This window comes from Mixophyes fleayi, chromosome 8, assembly GCF_038048845.1.
Source record: "Mixophyes fleayi isolate aMixFle1 chromosome 8, aMixFle1.hap1, whole genome shotgun sequence".
NCBI classification, from domain to species: Eukaryota; Metazoa; Chordata; class Amphibia; order Anura; family Limnodynastidae; genus Mixophyes; species Mixophyes fleayi.
The window spans coordinates 15109629-15130716 of NC_134409.1; the positions used below are offsets into that span (position 1 = coordinate 15109629).

Here is a 21088-nt window from a genome sequence, read left to right on the forward strand (position 1 = left end):
TAGATAGATAGATAGATAGATATGAGATAGATAGATAGATCGATAGATACATAGATAGATAGATAGATAGATAGATAGATAGATACATAGATACATAGATTGATAGATACATACATAGATAGATCGATATATATTAGATAGATAGATAGATATGAGATAGATAGATAGATAGATATGAGATAGATATGAGATAGATAGATAGATAGATAGATATGAGATATATATTAGATAGATAGATAGATATGAGATAGATAGACAAATAGATAGATAGATAGATAGATAGATAGATAGATAGATAGATAGATTGATAGATATGCGATAGATAGATTGATAGATATGAGATAGATAGATAGATAGATAGATATGAGATAGATAGATAGATAGATAGATAGATAGATAGATAGATAGATAGATAGATAGATATGAGATAGATAAATATGAGATAGATAGATAGATAGATAGATAGATATTAGATATATAGATAGATAGATAGATAGATAGAGATAGATAGATAGATAGATATTAGATAGATAGATAGATAGATAGATAGATAGATAGATAGATAAAGAGAGAGTTAAACAGAGAGGTAGAAAGAGAAAGAAAGAGAGAGAGAGAGATAGAGAGAATGAGACAGACAGAGAGAGAGAGAGAGAGAGAGAGAGAGAGAGAGAGAGAGAGAGAGAGAATGAGAGTGAGGTTTTTGCTTCTGACTGCACAGTATGTAAACAAAGATTACAAGAGAATAGGGAAAAAAAAGTTGATTTACACATGATTAATTAAACAGTGCTGCTGGTGAACATTGTGCGCCCTTCATGAAAAAACAAACAACATCTACACTTCTGCTGTTAGTCTCATGATAACTAGTGTTTAATTGAAAGAATTAATAGCCACGCTAGCAAATTGCCTTTCAGAAGAAAATTGAAGAATTGATAAAGTGGAAAGAGCTTTTGTAATTTCGGTGCAGTGTTTGCTGAAGCAGTAGGACCATTTCCTCCCAGCAAGCCTGCGTTCCAGGGAGCAATCTCAGCAGCATTCTGCTAACTGCCTGCAACATTCAATGTTTAGCTGACCTCGAGCAGGGCTATTAAGGGCTTCCATGAAGTACTGTGCCTCCGCTGAAATGTTCTTTCAACTATTTAAACAAGATAGAAAATATCAAGAGCTCGCTGATTTATTTTAATTCAAGCACTGGTATAAATGTATAATTCATATTTCTAAAAAAAATGAAATCAGAAAAATAAAACCATTTTCATTAACCAATATCCTGCTGCGGACTTTTGCGAACTTGTGTATTTGTTTGATTTTTTTTTTAGGAAGAATAACTGCTTACAATTAAAAAGTTTTAATAATAATAAAAAAAACTGAACTAAACGAGTCATCAAAAATGTAAGAAGTGCATATTTTCTTATTAAAGAGGTTTATGGAACATCTCTCTTCTCTGAGTCAAGCAGTCTGAGCATTCCCGCAGTCACCAAATTGCAATTGCACAGTGTATTTCGTTAGCTAAATAATACACTCAGTGAATTGAAATACAAGCCTCTGCTGTAATGCAAGTAATTGGACAGCCTATGTTAAAGAAACAATGTAACCAAACAGCCTTAATGATATAGGCAGGTCTCTACAAATATTTTGTATCAACTTCCCACCCAAAAAATGATGTAAGAAAAATACTTTGTTTTTAACCATGAACGTACACACAAGATTACGTTTACTTTGTTGTTAAAAACCACCTACTCTAAGCTCATCTAAAAGTGCATTAAAAATTCATATGCACTAAGGAAAGAGTTTATCCTCCTTAAGATATGCAGATGGACATAGAATTAGGGGTTAAACTTAGACCAAGGAAAATATTCAGTAAACTCTGGGTTTGAAAAAGTGGAGGTGTTGCCTACAGCAACCAATTAGATTTTAGCTGTCATTTTGTAGACTGCACTAAATAAGTGATAGCTAGAATCTGATTGGTTGCTATAACGAACATCTACGCAAGTCTCTGAAATTAGCATGGTATGAAAAGATCAGGGCGTGGTGTGGGTTGATGTGGGAGTGGTTTTGCATTTTGGGGCATGGTCTAATATGTACAGATTTTCCATTCAGGAATGTTGCCAGGTGTGATATAGGAAACTTGTCATGTGATATCTTTAAACATCAACTATAAACACCTCTTGTATTTACTTTACTGAAAGTCATTTGGGGTTATTTAGCCTGAAAAGCAGTGTATTATCATCTTCTGATTGTCTTTGGAGTTTAAAAGACCCCAATGGAAACATATCTGGTGGCCGTTCCTCACAGGGATGTTAATTATAACCACATTACTCTGAAGTCCTGTTTTTTTACTACAATCAGCTGTTCACTACCATTCAATCTTCCATACTCTACACATCCCCCCCCAGTGACTTGTTTACTCAAAGCACTGCATGCCTATGAGCATATTCAATAGAGATGCTCAGACTCGGTTCCCCAAGAACCGAACAGACCCGAACTTAGCAGATCCGGCTCGACTTGTTACTTTCGCACGCCCTCAGAATTGAAAAAGAGGCAAAACGTCATTGTTATGTTGTCAGATCTCACAAGTTTTGTATTCTATGAGTACTGCCCTACACGGCAATCCAGCCACCATTTCACAGAGGGACACAGAAGAGGTAGAATGGTTCTTGGCAGTCTCTAGAGCAGTTAGGCAGCATCATAGATAGAAAAGAAAGAGGAGGGGGTAGCAGTGTTCTTCAAAATCTCCAGTGACATTCAGGAGAGCTCCATTGCTAATTGTCATTTCTGAAATAGAAATAATAGGGCTGGCAGACTTGGTCTTCTAAATCTGCAGTCACATTGTACTGTGTTATATAGGTAACACACAAAGAGGAGAGCTCCATTGCTCCATTGCTAATTGTGATTGCTGAAATAGAAATAATAGGGCTGGCAGGCTTGGTCTTCTAAATCTGCAGTCACATTGTACGGTACTATATAGGTAACACACTAAGAGGAGAGCTCCATTACTCTATTGCTAATTGTCATTGCTGAAATAGAAATAATAGGGCTGACAGTCTTGGTCTAAATCTGCAGTTACATTTTACTGTACCATAGCTCACTCAGAAACAGGAGATTTGGCAGGGTTCAGTGCTGAAACAGAAATTGTAAAGATAGGGCTGCCAGTTTTCTTAAAAGTTTCCAGTGACATTCTACTGTGCCATAGCTCATACAGAAACAGGAGGGGTGGCATTATTCTTGTCACTCTCCAGTCTCAGTCATGATGATACTAATCCCTCTACCTCATGTACTAAAGCCTATGTTCAAGTGCATAGTGGTTTTAAGTCACGGAAACAAAACTTTAAATAAAAAGCTTGTACCTTTTTAAAGAAAAAACATCTCTCTAATGAAGGTGAAAGTTTACTGTAGAAAAACATAAAATTGCCAACATGCCATTCTACCCAAAATATTACCAAGCATACCATCATCAGCTAGCTCCCTTCTCTCAGCTAGATCTCAGCACCTGTGATCTACACTGTCATCATATTCAACCTCCTCAGTGTGTACATCATCCTCAAGCAATACTAATTCATCCCCACTGGAATGCACCATCACATAGCTTTGATGCCATTGCCAGTAATGGCCTTCTTCATGGAATTTGTAGTTCATTTTACGGAAGAGCTCTTCACGATTTTTTGGGCAATTCTTTTAGACCAGATCAAATGTCAAAATGTTGTGCAGACTTATCTGCATCACCACTGGTTGTCTTGGGAAAGCTAAGTTTTTCCTAGCAGCAATTTCCAGAGAAACTAAAGAAGGAGACGTAATTGTGTCATGTATCACTTAAGCTGTCAGCTTGCTGACCAGGAGCTCATTGCATCTCTTTAGATCTGTGCCAGTTGGAAAGAAAGAGAAAACATAGCTCTTAAACCTAGGATCAAGCACAGTTGCCAAAATGTAACGATCCGATTTCATGATGTTGATAACGCTTGGATCCTGGTGAAGCGAATAAAGTACTTAAGCTACAGGTCCAACATAATTAGCGGAATTGCTTTGTTTAATTTCCTACTTCAATTTCTCTTGCTGCTTTTCAAAAAGTCTAATTAGGGGAATCACTTGACTCACGCTAACAGTGTCTGCACTCTCTTCACAGGGGACTATTTCGAGTGGTTTCAACACCTTGCATAACATGGAAAGTATTCTCCTTTGCACTGGACTAAAGTAAATTCCCCCTAAATTATATTCTTGTTGCAGCTGCTGCATTCTCCTACATGCAGTTGCAGAATCCCAAAAATGACCCTAAATATTTCGGGACACAGACAGCATCTCATGTCATTGCATTTTTTAAAAAGTTCTGTACCACCAAGTTGATTGTGTGAGCAAAACAGGGAATGTGATGGAATCCCCCCTCCCCCTACTGTAATGCTCTAACAATTTTGGTGGCGTTATCAGAAATCACATATCCTCAGGAAAGTCCAAGCAGGATAAGCCATGTTGCAATGACATCCCTTAGTTTTTCAAACAGGTTGTCAGCGGTATTACCTCTGACCTGCGCCTTGTCTCGTGTCTGATAACCACCATTCACTCCCGCCTTCAAGACTTCTCCCGTGCTGCTCCCCACTTATTGAATTCCCAGCCTTCAAATCTTTAGGAGCTCTTTGAAATCCCATCTCTTTTTGAGGGGTGACCTTATCTTCGATAACACTATTCACACTAATGCACCCTCACAACTATCCCAATCTCTACTCTGAGCCACACTCGCTCCTCTTGTTTCAGCTGTGCCCTAAACAACGTAGAATGTAAGCTCTCTAATGAGCAGGGTCCTCCATACCCTTTGTTTTCATGTCTCCATTCATTTTGTCTGCCTTGTCTGTTCTTGTTTTACGTATGTACTGTTTTATGTATGTCCTTGTTTTCCCTACTGTAAGGCGCTGTGGTGTCTTACAAATCTACGATAATAATAATAATAATAATAATAATAATATGCCTCTTAGTGAAGCAGATGATACACAGAGTAGCCTCTCAAAAATGTGACGTTCTTGGGTACATGCTGCTGCTGTCCCTGCTGGTGAATGCGAATCACCACCCAGTGGGCTGACACAGTCATATAATCTTTACTTTGCCCAGTTCCGCTTGTCCACATATCTGTGGTTAAGTGTACATTGGGTAGAATGGCATTTTGTAGCCCAATAATTACATTTTTACGAACCTTCTGGTAGAGGTGAGCAATAGCTTTTCTAGTAAAATGGTGTCGTGATGGAATTTGGTAACTGGGACAGAAGACCTCAAGCAACTGTCTAAAACCAGCTGTGTTAATAGTGGATATTGGATGCAGATCTAATACTAGCATAGTCACCATGGCGCCTGTGATCCGCTGTGCGACTCGGTGACAGCTTTCATACTTGCTTCCTCTTGCAAAGGATTGTTTAACAGCATACTTGCCAACTTTTTTCAGATGGCTTCCGGGAGCTGCGGGAGGGAGGTGGGCGTGTAGGGGGCAGGGCTCTGTAAATTGCGTCATTTTAGCCCCGCCCCGAGACGTAATGACGCAAATCGCGTCATTTTACAGCAGGGGGCGGGGCCAAATTCCGCGATTCCCGGTGAATCGCGGTGTTTGAACAAAATTCTGCCCACTTCACTAGGAAGTGGGCAGATCAGGGAGATTGCCACACTCTCCCGGGAGTCCGGGAGACTCTCGCGAAATGCGGGATATTGCGGGAGAGTTGGCAAGTATGTTTAACAGTCAATTGTTGTAAACTACTAGTAGTCTTCTTTTTGGTCTGCTTCTGGGACGAATATCCACCCCCAGCAGCAGGAGGAGCAGCAGTGGGCCTAACGCTCAAGGATTCTTCTGAGGAGTCCTGGATAGGGGAGGAGTCATCTCTCCTTAGAAACTTGGATGCAGGACTAACTCCCATCACTTGTGAGGATATTGATGATGAAGGTGTTGGGGGTGTAGATTGCAGGTGCTGGGATCTAGCTGAGAGAAGGGAGGTAGATGATGCTCGACTGCTTGTTGTTTTTTTTTAGCATAAGTTTCTAATTTTCACAAACGCTTTCCATGAACTCACTTCAAATGGCGTAACATGGATGAGGTTCCTAGATGGTTAAGGTCCCCACCTCTACTGACTGTGGCTTTACAATGCTATAAATGATTATGCAACTTTTGTCAGGATTTGTGTAGAAATAATTCCATACATAAGATGTGGATTTTTTGGTCTTATGCCCAGGCATGACAATGGCCTTTTTCTTATCACTGGCAAGAACTACTGCAGTCTTTGTTTGTAAATGTATGAAAATAATATTGTGACCTGTGAGGTGGTCAAAATTGACTGCAAATGACCTGCAATGAGTGCTATAGAGGTTAATGATAATGTAGGGGGGGAGGGGGGGAAGCAAAATTATGTGCTTTTATCAAACAAACCAGGGATTTTAGAAAAAATAGGGAACCAAAACCAAAACACGAAGTTGATCCAGATCCAAAACCAAAACCCAAACCAGAAATTGGGGGTCAGTGTACATATCTAATATTCAGTGCTGCTATAAATCTCTGAAAACTTTATGTCTACTGGTTGCTTTATATTATGGAACTTAAATTTATAATTTGGCTATTAACTTGTATTTCAGTGCATATCATCCAATGAATTGATGTTTATGTTTAATTTGTACCAATGTAATATTGGAAGATAATGTTTAATAAGCATAATTTTCCATTTGCATTTTATATATTATAATAAATTTGTATTTTTATATATTAGGAACTTGGCATATTTTTATTGGGGGCCTTCTCTTCTCTATACTCTCACTGTCTGCGCCCCCTCTAATTATTATTTTGTTTAATCACCTACTGATAACTGATGGAGGTTCTTATGCCTTGGACAATGCACATTTATTTGTAGCAGTTTATTAGATAAATTTTAGCCGTGAACGCTGGCTGAAGGTTTGACCTATCTGTATAGTGGATCAGTAATAATGCATAGCGTTGAGAGACACACATAAGGTACCTCAGCCCACTCCAGCCATGTTCAATCCAAAATATAGAAGTTCCAAATATCCTGGCTCTCTCTGGGCAGCTCTGATTTTTATCACTAAAGGGTAAAGGTATCAAGTTGCGAGTTTCTGGTGAGTTTGAAAAGTGGAGATGTTGCCTATAGCAACCAATCAGATTCTAGTTATCTTTTATTTAGTACAGTCTACAAAATGATAGCTAGAATCTGATTGGTTGCTATAGGCAACATCTCCACTTTTCAAACCCACCGGAAACTCGCAGCTTGATACATTTACCCCTAAATCTTTCTGTGGTAATCAAGTTGATCGGTGCTGTAAACACCGACATTCTTTAATCCTATAGAATTATTCCTATAGTGAACACAGCGACCAAGAAAAAATAACGACTTACTTGTAAAAAGACAGAGTGTTAATCCAAAGAGAGGAGATTGCGACTGTTGGAAAAGACGTCACTTACAGGAGCGACTTGCAAAGTTCAGAATTTAAAGCGGAAACGCACGGACCCAGGTAAGTATTACCTTTACGTTACCAGTTACGGTTAGGGGTAGGGTTCTAACTCCTAACTCCTAACCCCTAACCCTAACCGCCAACGTAAAGGTAATACTTACCTGGGTCCGTGCGTTTCCGCTTTAAATTCTGAACTTTGCAAGAATTTATTATACGTGTGTTTGATTTAGGCTTTTTTTTTGCAGTTTCATAAATGTGAACTAAGTTAGGGTCTTTAAATACCATGGTATACACCCCCCATGTGGATCTAATTAGGATTCCCCCCTCCATCCCCGCTTGGATTAAATGAGGATTATTATTGTGAGAGTGACCGTGAGCATTTAGCAGAGTTTAGAGAACAACTGCGGTCGTTGGAATAAAGCTATTTCTCCAAGATATTCAAACCAGATGAGGAAGCTGTACAGGATTATTCTAAGACTTTACAGTTGTTGTGAATGTAATTCTCTGCACCATACTGTGATAAGGCATTTGTGTTAACATTGGTATATGAAATCAAGAATTAATTGCATTAAAAGAATACACATATGGTAGAAATCAAATGGCCTAACAGGTAATCCGGACACAAATTTGCCAACTAACTTTTTCAGTATTGTACATGTTTTAGGCATGTTTATAGGGGTGCAAGAAAAGGGGGTGCAGCGACTTCAGAGCCCAGAGCAGGGAGGGGCCTAGCAATGCACCCCCTCTCCCCCATCCCCTCCTCCAATGCCCCTTCTCCCTCTGATTCCCTGAGCGGGGGCTTCTTCTAAGCTGCATTGAGAGCAGAGACACTGTTTGGTCCTACCCAAAATTTTGCTATAGGGAACCATTCCGCCCCGCGAGTATGGATTAAACAGATAAGCAAGTGGTGGACAAAATAGCATAGAAATCAGGAGCCAGCAGGATTTTTCATTAACCGGGAACAAAGTGCGTCCATCCACATCATTAGAAATTACTTCCAACAATTAGGAGCCAGCACAGTAATTTTTAGATACATTTGGATATCTGGCTCCTGGGATTTGTGGCAGCCCTAAGATAAGCATCCATCTTTTTCTGCCATTCTTAGTTAAATTAGGAGCCCCCCCAATTCCTGCTATGGAAAAAAAAATATTACAATTGACACAGAGGGATTAATCACATTCTTGCCTACTTTCAGTAAACAACGTCCAGGAGAGGGGCGTGACTAGTGGGCGGGGCGCCTCAAATCGCGTCAGTTTGGCCACACTCCCACGAGTAAAATTAAGTTTTGTCACGGGAGGCGGGGCCAAAATGACGCGATTCACGGTGAATCGCATCATTTTAACAAGGGAATTGCGGGATGCGGGAGAAATGCCAGCTCTCCCGGGAGTTCTGGAGACCTACCAAATTTCGGGAGTCTCCCGGACTTTCCGGGAGAGTTGGCAAGTATGATTAATCAATGTCTTAATTCAAGGCTCTGTTGTCCTCACCAGCCTGACGCATTGTGCGAGACCGCACGTTTACTTTGTAACACGATTTGTATATACTTTCATATGGCGAGTCTTCAGAGAGTATGCTGGGGTGGTAAACTGATAGTAGTCCCACATATATTTATTAAAACTGAGCTTGTTATGGTCCAATGTCTTTTAGTTTCAGACACTGGATATCATTTACATAAATGAATGCTTAACAGATTATTTGAAATTATTATTTTTATTTTGCTTGCTGGAAAATATTGGCTACATTTGCATGTAGTAGACAAATACAAAACAGCTTTATTCTTGCACTGCAACTTAGAGTTGATCTAGAACACGCCCCCCAACTCTAAAACTCTAAATCTCTCAGTGCGTTTAAAATTTGCCCGACCTTCCCTGCAGAGCAAAATGGTTTTTGCAAGGTGCAAGTTTTCTCTTCTTTTTTATTTTTCTTTTTTTTCCGACTCACAGAACAGATCTTTGCATTTATCTGCTCATGTTATGTCTACATGCATGTTCTACAATCCTAATTAATGCTAAAAATATCTAGAAGTAAGTGACAGCATGGCATACTGACAATGCATTAAATAGAATCTCTCCCAGCTTGTTAAAGACGTTGAATACAAACAAGAATACAAGCGTTACTTCTGGTGATGTGTTGTTTAGTAATTCCACTCACACTCTATGGGAAAAATAAACAGTAGCCTTGGCAAATCCTTTAATATGTGTGATCTGAAAATCTTATAATGTATTAGACCGTGGGATTCATCTATTAGTGATTTGTTCTCTCAATGTATGGAAACCAACTGCATTATTACCATGTCAAGATCTCTCTCCGTGACATCTAAGCTCTGAATTTTATTTAAAATTTACAGCTGTTCAGACACAAAGGCTTAAAGACTATCACTCCCCTATATATAGTGTAAACAACACTTTGGGCTAGATTTACTAAACTGCAGGGTTTGAAAAAGTGGAGATGTTGCCTATAGCAACCAATCAGATTCTAGCTGTCATTTTGTAGAATGCGCTAAATAAATGAAAGCTAGAATCTGATTGGTTGCTATAGGCAACATCTCCACTTTTTCAATCCCGCAGTTTAGAAAACATGCCCCATTGTGCGTTAAACTAATAATCATGAGACTACAACCTGTGAATACATTGTTTTTTATATTATAAAGCGGCAGTGTAGCACTTACCAAACATTTGAGGAATTATGAAGCGAAGATTAAGCCCAGTGGCATTCTGGGCTAGGGGGCAGGGGTGGCATCTTCCCCCCAGGCCAGTCCCATTGTGGGCTACTTTGGGATAGGTCACTGGGCCACCTCCATTTTTTTTTCCATTTAAAATGTTCCTAATAGGCTGCTAAGTCGAGTTTTGCCCCCCAGTCTAAAATTTTCCAGCCCTCCCCTATTGTGACTATCTTCAGTTTCCATAGCCAGTCACAGCACCGTTGCAAGTTTCCACACACTGGATGAATTAGGCTATGCTGACCTCCTTTGTATTGACTGGGAACAAGTGACGTTGTTGAAGTACAAAAGGATATTAAATTGATAGACTTCATTTTGAAGAATATTGTTGCAGGCTACAAAAATATGTAAGCTCTTCTGCACAGTATTTTATGTGTCTATCGTTGTTTGTGTTTAGACTTCACCATTTATAATTCATAAACCTCCATTTCAGACATGGTACTAAGCGCTAATAAGATTATGCAATTACAGCAGAACGAATAGAGAAAATCTTTTTTTTTGTCACATAGCAAGATATTCAATGAGATTGGAAGAATCTGAAAATAACTTTGAATGAATACAAATAGCAAAAAAACTATTTCAAAGAGCACAGACTCTGACTCACCTATAGAGAAAGTGCTACCACGCTACCGTACCAACACATATATGTATATCGTTTAGCTAATAACTTTTACTCTACATTCTAATGAATGGTGTCTATTTAAAATCTCATAGACATGATTTCTTGCAAGACTTTCTTAACAAAATAGATTGACATTCTCCATTCTCCTCAGGTTATTGATGTGGGTGCTGTCAGAACATATATATATATATATATATATATATATATATATATATATATATCTATCTAATATATAAATGCTTAGTGGCGTCTGTCTGTCTGTGTGTGTGTGAAAAAAAAAAACCAAGTTACAGCGCCACCCGCTGGGCAGAGTTATACACTGACCTACTAAATTCTTAGTGTGTGTGGGAAAAAAAATTCAAAAAGGGCTTAAATTTGGTATGGCTCAAACTCATTTTCGTGAGGTAATTTTACCTCATGAACCCACATGTGTAGAGGCATGCGTTAGTGTGTGTGTGTGTGTGTGTGTGGAAAAAACTATTTTCTCAGAAAGGGCTCATCCAATTGACCTGAAATTTGGTATACTGACATTATTTGACAAAAAAATTAGTATAGTCAAGTCAGTTACCTTCCATCATCCCCCCTTCCCCCCGTGGGAGGGGTAGTAAAGGCTAAATTTACGAGTTAAGGGGTCAAACTCATTTTCGTGAGGTAATTTTACCTCATGAACACACATTAAAAAGACTGCTTGCGTCGGGAAGTAACGCTCTTCCCCTGAGGAGGCCTGGGCTAGGCCCAAATGCATGACAAGAACCTTTTTAAGACCTTAAGTAGCTTGATTTGACTAGAATGCATGAGTATCATGCACGGGTTAACTTGTATATATATATATATATATATATATATATATATATATATTTATATATATCCTAGACACATATATGTGCGTGTATATATATATAATATATATATATATATATATATATATTATATATATATGAAGCTAAGTAAGTATATGTTTTATCACAAGTGCCTAGAGTCTTTAGCTCTGCACTGTCCATGTCATTATAATTAATAGTTAAATAGTTGGAATTTCCTTGGGCAATTTACAGCAGGCTTACGGCTAAAACATGACCGGTGTCAGTATAAATTTGTAACGTTTACCAGCAGCATAAATATGAAGGTTTCCGTAATGCTAGAAAGACACTCTACAGAGCCACCTGGAGATACCAAATTCTTCACTGTGCACCCCTGAGCCTGAGACTGGGCCAATTTTTATACAACCCCTGTTAGTTAGATACATCTTCTCTCAGTGCACGCCTTAAATTATGCTGGGCAAAATGCATCTATGATGATCAAGCGGCTAGAATAGGTGGGTGGGTGGTTGGGTGACTGTTCCTTATCATTGAGGGCTCGTTTTATTTACTAAATACACAGTGTTTACTGACAGCTCTCTCTTCTTCTGGCTGTCTGCTTTGGTCGGGGGGGAACAGAAGAACTCCTGGGAAGGGTCCTCCAGTGGTAGTGGTAAGCACTTCTGCCTCACAGCACTGGGGTCATGAGTTCGATTCCCAACCATGGTCTTATCTGTGTGGAGTTTGTATGTTCTCCCCGTGTTTGCGTGGGTTTCCTCCGGGTGCTCTGGTTTCCTTCCACACTCCAAAAACATACTGGTAGGTTATTTGGCTGCTACTAAATTGACTCTAATCTCTCTCGGTCTGTGTGTGTATGTTAGGGAATTTAGACTGTAACCTCCAATGGGGCAGGGACTGATGTGAGTGAGTTCTCTGTACAGCGCTGCGGAATTAGTGGCGCTATATAAATAGCTGCTGCTGATGTACAGAACTGGCAGGAACTGTACAATGGTCGGCAAACTCTTTAACCCTTTAAAGAAGTCTGTAGTCTATTGTTAAATGTCTCAGCAGCAGGTCCTGGAAGCATTTACATTCTTTATATCTGCATTTAATAAATACCTAGGATGTATTTGTTATTGCTAATGTTATATAGATTCTTATATTTTCTACAATTACTAAAGTGCCATTTGTTTTTTTCATGATCAAATCTGCACAATGTAACAGGTTGTAGATAAACGTATTCTGGTAAAAAAACAGATTGGAATCAGAGATCAGCAAACAATTTTTGACTGTTTCTTTAGTTATTGGTCTGAACCTGTATCTCCTGCCTGTCACTCGCAAATTGGTCACCATGAAATTGAAATGTAATGTTCGGCAAGTTTGTTTTAGTATGTGGTATAAATTATTTACATGTGCTTTCTTCAAATAGAGTCCGTTTCAGTGTATTAGAGGGGCAGGAGACTTGTATGGAAATGCCGGTCTGCAGACCCGTGAAAGCAGAGGATCGGCCCTCCAGACAGCAAGCGGGCCGGTCCTCTCATGAAGAATCTTGTCTCAGATAACTGTATTCTAGGGGTGGCAGAGATGAGGTTGTCACCTGACGTTCCCCTTCAGTGAACACTGGCTGCCGAAAGTACCGCAGTGTTATAGCAATTCTGCGGTTGATACATTGACAAGTGATTAGAGTCATCCCTGAACTTCCTCCTGAACTTGGTGATGGAGACGTCTTCAAGAGCAAGAGGGTTACAAAGGGTTAGAACCCCTTTAACATAGAATAACAGTACATGTAATGTCTTGTATTTAAACATCTGTTCTCTTACTGTAAATCTCCAGCCAAACATGACAAAAGCTTTGTGAGTTATGCGATGAATTTGATCAAATTAACATAGATCTTTTCTGCATCTCTCAAGGTTCCCTTCTGCTAATACTTAATGCATATTTGTCATACGTAGGCCACCTCATTGAGATTCATAGCGAGAAAAACCAGCAATTTTCATTATGTTGTAAATATCTTTAGAATTTGTAGTCTTGCTTTTTATGCTAATATATAGGTTTTCAGCTGTCAGTTAGCGGTAAATACTACTCAAGTGTAGAAAGAAATACAATTCAACTGCAAATAACTATTAAAACATATTCTATACATTTTTTAGTTAGAAAGAATATGCATAAAAAGAACTTAATCTATAAGTTTTACAATGTGATTCTTTCTTTAATGTCTATTGTATTGTAAATAACTTAGAGCAATGTAGAGGCCATGTATTGATCATTTCTGTTACTGTGACATACTTATAAAAAGTGGGTGCGTCACCGACACAAAGTTGCAGCAACTAATTTCTTGGAGAAACTAATATTCAGCCTTTACATTTCCTAGGAATTAGAGACAGAACGGAGGCATAAGGAGAAAAGTTCCTCAATTTAGTTCCATTCACACTTGCAGATTTCCAAACACATCAGAAGCACATGAAAAAGAGCTTTGTCATTAGATGTGTTCAACTGACCATACGAGGAGAGATTTATACCCCATTCATACTGCACCAAAATCCCGGGTTTTTGCCGGGGCGAGCTCAAACGACCCGGGTCTTGGTGCAGTATGAATGGTCAAAAATCCCGGGTCTAAAAACCCGGGTCTTCAACCCGGGATTTATCGAGGGGTAATTCCCGGGTCGGACCTGGGTTGCCTGCACTATGAATGGTGCAACCCGGGTTTTTCAACCCAGGTTGCACAGAAAAAAAGCTGATTGGCTGTCTGCCTGTCTCTGGAGGATGATGTCATCAGTGGGAGCCCGTGGAAGATTCGAGAAGGAGTTTAGGAGAAATGGTGGATGGTGGAGTGCAGATCAAGCTGAAGCAGAATCTGAGTTTGTTGGAGAAAATTGCTTTTATTTCACTGAAAAAGTGTGTATTAACAGCAATTATGACACACTGGATGGAGGAAGAGGTGCATCATCTTTATGCGTCAAAAAACCAGTCACCTTTCAATGACATCACCATTTTTCAGCCAATGAAAACTGCTCTGGTGATGACTCCCACAAATTGCCAGGGTACAGACTTGTGCAGTATGAATGGGGTCAACCCGGGAAATTCCCGGGTCCGAGGTGCAGTATGAATGGTGTTTTTGAGCTGGGACTCTCCGAGCCCCGGCAAAAACCCGACTTGAAAAACCCGGGATATTGCTGGGTCGACAGTATGAAAGCGGTATTAGCTGGTTAATGTGGCCACCTTTTCTTAATATTACACCATAGGCAAACCGAGGTAGAGGGGGGGGTCCTAGTGCCTGGAAACCCCCTCCAAGCCTGGGGGCACTGTATAATTGAGGTGACTGGACCCTGCCCCCGCTTCACACGGCTCTGCTCGAAAAGAGATAGCTGCGTGCACCTAACAGTAGTACACGCAGCATTGCCCATGTATATTATGGGGATAGGAAGAGTTGGAGAGCAGCCAAGAACTCTCTAAAATTATAGCAACGCCCCCATGCATGCTGGTCACGCCCACTGGCGGCGCTGTGTGGAAATCCCCCTCTACAAATCCTGCGTTTGCCCCTGTGCACCATGTAGGAACCAGAAACTGTCTTTTTCTGCATGTAGTAATTGCTACTCTCTTGCTATCATGTAGCCCTCCACATGGATGGTGAAATGTATTACGGATCTGGGGGGGGAGGTTTGCTAAAGTTTCTAAAAAGCATAAGAGGAGGTGTTGTCCATAGCAACCAATCAGATTCTAGTTATCATGTATCTAGTACATTCTAGAAGATGATAGCTAGCATATGATTGGTTGCTTTGGGTAACACCTCCACTTTTCATTTTTAGAAGTTTTAGTAAATCTACTCCCTGGTTGCATGAACAAAAGAGGGCACAGTAGCCCGATCGTTAGTCCCTGAACATCCAAATACCTACATGAAATATGCAGCCCTCAGAAGTTTAATAACATAATTTTTTCCATGCATTCAAAAAACAATGCAGCGTAAACAGAGATAAAGGAGACATTACTTGTACAATATTTTAATAAAATATTTCAACCACATGATTTTTATTTACTTTAATACTACATTTATTTCTAGGTTAAATCAAGGTCATCCGGAGGTGGAAAACCCACAGTATTAATTTTATACAGCACTTTCATCTCTATGCATCCTTACAAGATTTTATATGATACAGTTTCCAGTAGAAAAAAGTCATACTATTAATATTTTTCTATCCAGGACAAAATGAAACAGTGTGATGAATAGTGTATAATGCTACAAAGACCCAACAGAAGTCATCAACCAGGGTCTTAGCAACTCTCTCAATTTATTAGGGGTAGATTTACTAACACCTCTAAATAGGAAAAGTGAAGGTGTTGCCCCTAGCAACCAATAAGATTCTAGCTATCATATATTTAGTACAATCTAGAAAATGATAGCAATGATGTGATTGGCTGCTATGGGCAACACCTCCACTACATTACTGTCTCAACAAGTCCTTCCACTAGGGACATTTATGGAAACATTACTTTAGGTTGCATCACCTTTCATCCTAGTGACCCGTTTCCCTAAATATTCCCAATTTTATTGCAAGTTCCTACCAGTTGATCTATGTCCTCTTTGTTCAGTAAAAATATACATCTCATTCGTTGTATGGATGATCTGCTCTGTTAAATAATATATTGCACATTGTAAAAAAGAAAGGTACATTTGCCACTTAGTGCAGTGTATTACATTTTATGTATATAAGGGATCAAAAAGCAACGGGCTTATTAAAAAAAACAAACCCACAATGCATTATGCACATTTGTGCTGTAACCCGTAGCAACCAATCGGATGTCAGCTCTCATTGTCTAAACTGTGCTAGAAAAATGCTAGCTGTAATCTTATTGGTTGCTAAGGGTTACCACACACAGCCCCATCTTGTCGTATGCTCCATGCTCATACTGGTTTGATAGCCTCCATTATTACTGGTATACGACATGCTATATTTATCATAATAAAGCAAGCTTCTAAGGAAGATAAAAAAAATATGTTCTACGGCAATTTAGAGATAGATGTATCCTGCAATCTTGAGAAAAAAAACAAAACAAAACACAATTACAGCCATCATATAAGTGTGTGGTGTTTCTTCGCTTCATGTGGGAGATCTCTGTACTGCGTTGGCACAAATGTTTACTGTAAATCATGGCGGGTCCATCTGCTTATCTCAAACACATAAAACAACATGGCACGTTTTTGAATAATCTGTAGTATTCTTCTTGTATCTGGAAAATAAAGACATCATTTCATTTGAAACATATGACTGAGCGAAGGAAAACGGTCTTGAAGCATTATTTATTAAAAAGAACCACATAACGTTCAACACACATTTGTATACAACTTAAATAAAAAGGCATATTTTTGATAGCAGAAGCACTTCCAGCACATTTTCAGTATTTGTCTTTATTTTTCTATAAATATCCAGTAAATCAAATGGTCGGAGGTTGTTTTGCAAAGACAAATATAGTTTTTATGTTCCTTTCAGAACATAAATGGCAGATGCCAAATTGTTTTGCTCAGACAAAGCGCAGATCCGGCTATCAAAATTGACGCAGGTGGACAACAACTGCTCACAAGGACAAATGGGGCATCGTCCAATCAGATGTTGATCTTGATCAACATTAACATCTAATTGGATGATGCCACATGGGGAAGAACTTTATAACCACGTTTTTTTTGTGGTAGTATCGCTTTAAACACTGCATGGATATTACATAAATAAGTTATACGCAACCATGTTATAATGTGTAAAATTTGAGTTAATTTTGTGGGATAAACCAGAATGCAGCCTATTTGCTAGGACATCACAGAAACAATAAAAACAAAATGTACTAGTGCAAGATAAATACCAGGGTATAACTGGTATAGGAGAAACCAATCAGTGCAAAATATTACAACATTTATTAATGGTATTAATTAATTATCTATAAATACCATAATCTATAAATCAAAATCTTGCTCAATATTTATTTGATTTTTTCTTTATATTGTATGTTTTAAGTTGTATGTATTAGGTTGTATTTGGTATTAATACCATTAATAAATGTTGTAATATTTTGCACTGATTGGTGTCCCCTATTTTTCATAGTTATACCCTGGTATTTATCTTGCTGGTACATTTTGTTTTTGTTAGCCTATATTGTGGGTTGTCACTTTCCCATTTTCCAGCTGCAGTTCAATCCAGGTATATTTATTTATTTATCCGTTTATAGCGCCTGAAATTTCCTCTTTTTCTGTTATCACAGAGACAATACCTGGCAAATATTCATTAGGCCTGACTAATATTTATGAGGTACTGGATCCGAGCAAAGTGATAGGCTACAGTCTCATGAATATTAGCCCAACCCACTAAAATAACTCCACCTCCACTGTGTACAGGTGACAGGCCCATGTTAAGGGGTATATTTACTAAACTGCGGGTTTGAGAAGTAGAGATGTTGCCTATAGCAACCAATCAGATTCTAGCTGTCATTTTGTAGAATGTGCTAAATAAATGACAACTAGAATCTGATTGGTTGCTATAGGCAAAATCTTCACTTTTTCAAACCCGCAGTTTAGTAAATCTAGCCCAAAGTCTTTTAAATGCTTCTGTGCCTTTTGGAATAACCGAGCCATTTTCAAAGATAATCTGTGGAAATATTCGGAGTGCATACTAACTACTTTGCATATGAATGCTCTCTCAAGCAGTAATTGAAATGCACACATAACACGAGGCAAACACACACACAAAAACAAATAAACAAGCGGTATAATATAAGTGGACTACCCTGATTATTCACCAAAATTGGCTTATTAAAGACACCACTAGTTTTAAAATCCAAGTTGCCTTAGAGGAATGAACTACTAGTAACACCTACAAGTATCTATGTAAAACATTTAAGAACTGTTCAGAACAAAAGCTATTAAAGATATAGAAATACATAAAGCTGGCATGGTGAGGGAAGATTATTTCCCCACGGACATCTGACTTCCTGTCTATCATCATCATCATCATCACCATTTATTTATATAGCGCCACTAATTCCGCAGCGCTGTACAGAGAACTCACTCACATCAGTCCCTGCCCCTTTGGGGCTTACAGTCTAAATTCCCTAACACACACACACAAACACACACACAAACACTAGGGTCAATTTGTTATCAGTCAATTAACCTGCCAGTATGTTTTTGGAGTGTGGGAGGAAACCGGAGCACCCGGAGGAAACCCACGTAAACACAGGGAGAACATACAAACTCCATACAGATAAGGCCATGGTCGGGAATTGAACTCATGATCCCAGTGCTGTGAGGCAGAAGTGCTAACCACTTAGCCACTGTGCTGCCCCACAAGACTATAAGCTTATTGAAATAAACCTCTCTGGATGGGAGACAAATGTTAGAAACTGATCAATCAGTGTGATTGGCAAACTGCAAACTGCTGATCTGAGAGAATAGGGCCACAAGCTGTGCTGTGGTTGGACAATTAGATCATATATATATATACATATGTAAAGGTATTTCTCAATAATTGCTTGCACTGCCCACCTCCGGCTGTATTGGACGGAATCTCTAGGATGGAGGAGTCCGCTGACATTGACTGCAATCTCTTCTACCTGCTGTGAAACGCGTTGGGTCGTGAATCTAGCTAGGTAATGGTAAAAGCACCATCGAGGTGCTATGTTGGAGGCAGAGGTGGGGGAAGAGGAAGGCTAAGGCTAACTAAAGACTATGGCTATCCTACAGTGTACAAATGGCTGATCTGTCATCTCTAATCGTACATAAGCATCAGCACAAAGTACAGCAAAACGCTGCACTAGGTTATGAGGTGTTTTAATCTTACATGTTTAAGTGACTTAATGTGTGTGTAGGAACATATAATACACAAGTAGTGTTAATATATGTATAATCTCCTACAAAAACAAATATCTGTATAAACGGTGAGCTCTGATGCCTTCACGTGTGTATATATATATATATATATATATATATATATATATATATATATAAAACACTTAATGCAAACACACTAGAGCATTTTTGACATGCAGTTTGAATTATATTACATTTAACGCATGCAGTGCCAGGCCTCACAAGCGTTGTACACTGCATGTATTGTTTTGTTATTCTACAAGCTGTGTAACAAAGAGCGAAAAAACAGCACATTTAATCATGTGTGAACGATGGAAAATGCGAGTAAAACAGAATTTCTATTGATTTACAACAAAAGCGATAGTTCAACAATTACAGTACAAAAATGTATTACAACTTGTGGTTACTAATGAATTGCTTTGAAAATCTTGATTTTCCTAGTTGTCATAGGAACTAAATAGCAGTTCTTGAATTTGCCAGTCTGAAATAGTATTATGACTTCTGCATAGAAGTTATAACTAATCAATGCTTACCTGTATACTAATGCCTACAGGTATTGTACACCTGTACAACACTTGTCTGTATACCAGTGTGAAAACGCCTGCTTGTACACCTGTATAACACCTGTCTGTACACCTGTTTGATAATGGCTGCCTGTACACCTGTATAATGCCTGCCTACATACCTGTATGACAATGCTGCCTGTATACCTGTACATCACTTGTCTGTATATCTGTATGATAATGCTGTCTGTATACCTGTATGATAACGCTGCCTGTATACCTGTACATCACTTGTCTGTATATCTGTATGATAATGCTGTCTATACACCTGTATGATAACGCTGCCTGTACACCTGTACACCACTTGTCTGCCTGTATGATAACGCTGCCTGTACACCTGTACACCACTTGTCTGTATGCCTGTATGATAACGCTGCCTGTATACCTGTACATCACTTGTCTGTATATCTGTATGATAACGCTGCCTGTACACCTGTACAATGCTTGCCTGTAAATCTGTGTGAAAACACCTGCCTGTACACTTGTATAATGCCTGCCTACATACCTGTATGTTAACGCTGCCTGTAGACCTGTATAAAGCTTTTCTGTGTACCTGTATGATAATGCCTGGCTGTACACCTGTATAACGCTTGTCTGAATTCCTGTACGATAATGCTCCCTGTGCACCTGTATAATGCTTCTCTGTATACCTGTATGATAATGCTGCCTGTACACCTGTATAACACCTGTATAATGCTTGTCTGTATACCTGTATGATAATGCCTGGCTGTACACCTGTATAATGCTTGTCTGTATACCTGTATGATAATGCTGCCTGTACACCTGTATAACACCTGTATAATGCTTGTCTGTATACCTGTATGATAATGCTGCCTGTACACCTGTATAACACCTGTATAATGCTTGTCTGTATACCTGTATGATAATGCTGCCTGTACACCTATATAACACCTGTATAATGCTTGTCTGTATACCTGTATGATAATGCCTGGCTGTACACCTGTATAACGCTTGTCTGTATACCTGTATGATGGCACTGAGCAATGTCACTGGAGACTGGAGAGTGACAAGAACGCTGCTACCCCTGTTTCTGTGTGAGCAATGGCACTGAGCAATGTCACTGGAGACTGGAGAGTGACAAGAACGCTGCTACCCCTGATTTTG

The 21088-nt window shown here is 39.1% G+C and overlaps 1 protein-coding gene and 1 long non-coding RNA gene across 2 annotated transcripts in view; both read right to left on the reverse strand.

Annotated features, from left to right (window-relative positions):
• The window catches only part of LOC142100007 (uncharacterized), a 656382-nt gene that overhangs the window by 225377 nt on the left and 409917 nt on the right, over window positions 1–21088 (reverse strand). The gene's annotated exons all lie outside the window — the stretch shown is intronic.
• Window positions 15534–21088, reverse strand: part of ADGRL4 (adhesion G protein-coupled receptor L4) — a 113919-nt gene continuing 108364 nt past the window's right edge. The window contains exon 16 of the mRNA XM_075181967.1: window positions 15534–16777. Coding sequence (XP_075038068.1) covers window positions 16715–16777 — 63 coding nt within the window. The 3' untranslated portion in view covers window positions 15534–16714. The remainder of the gene's footprint in view (window positions 16778–21088) is intronic.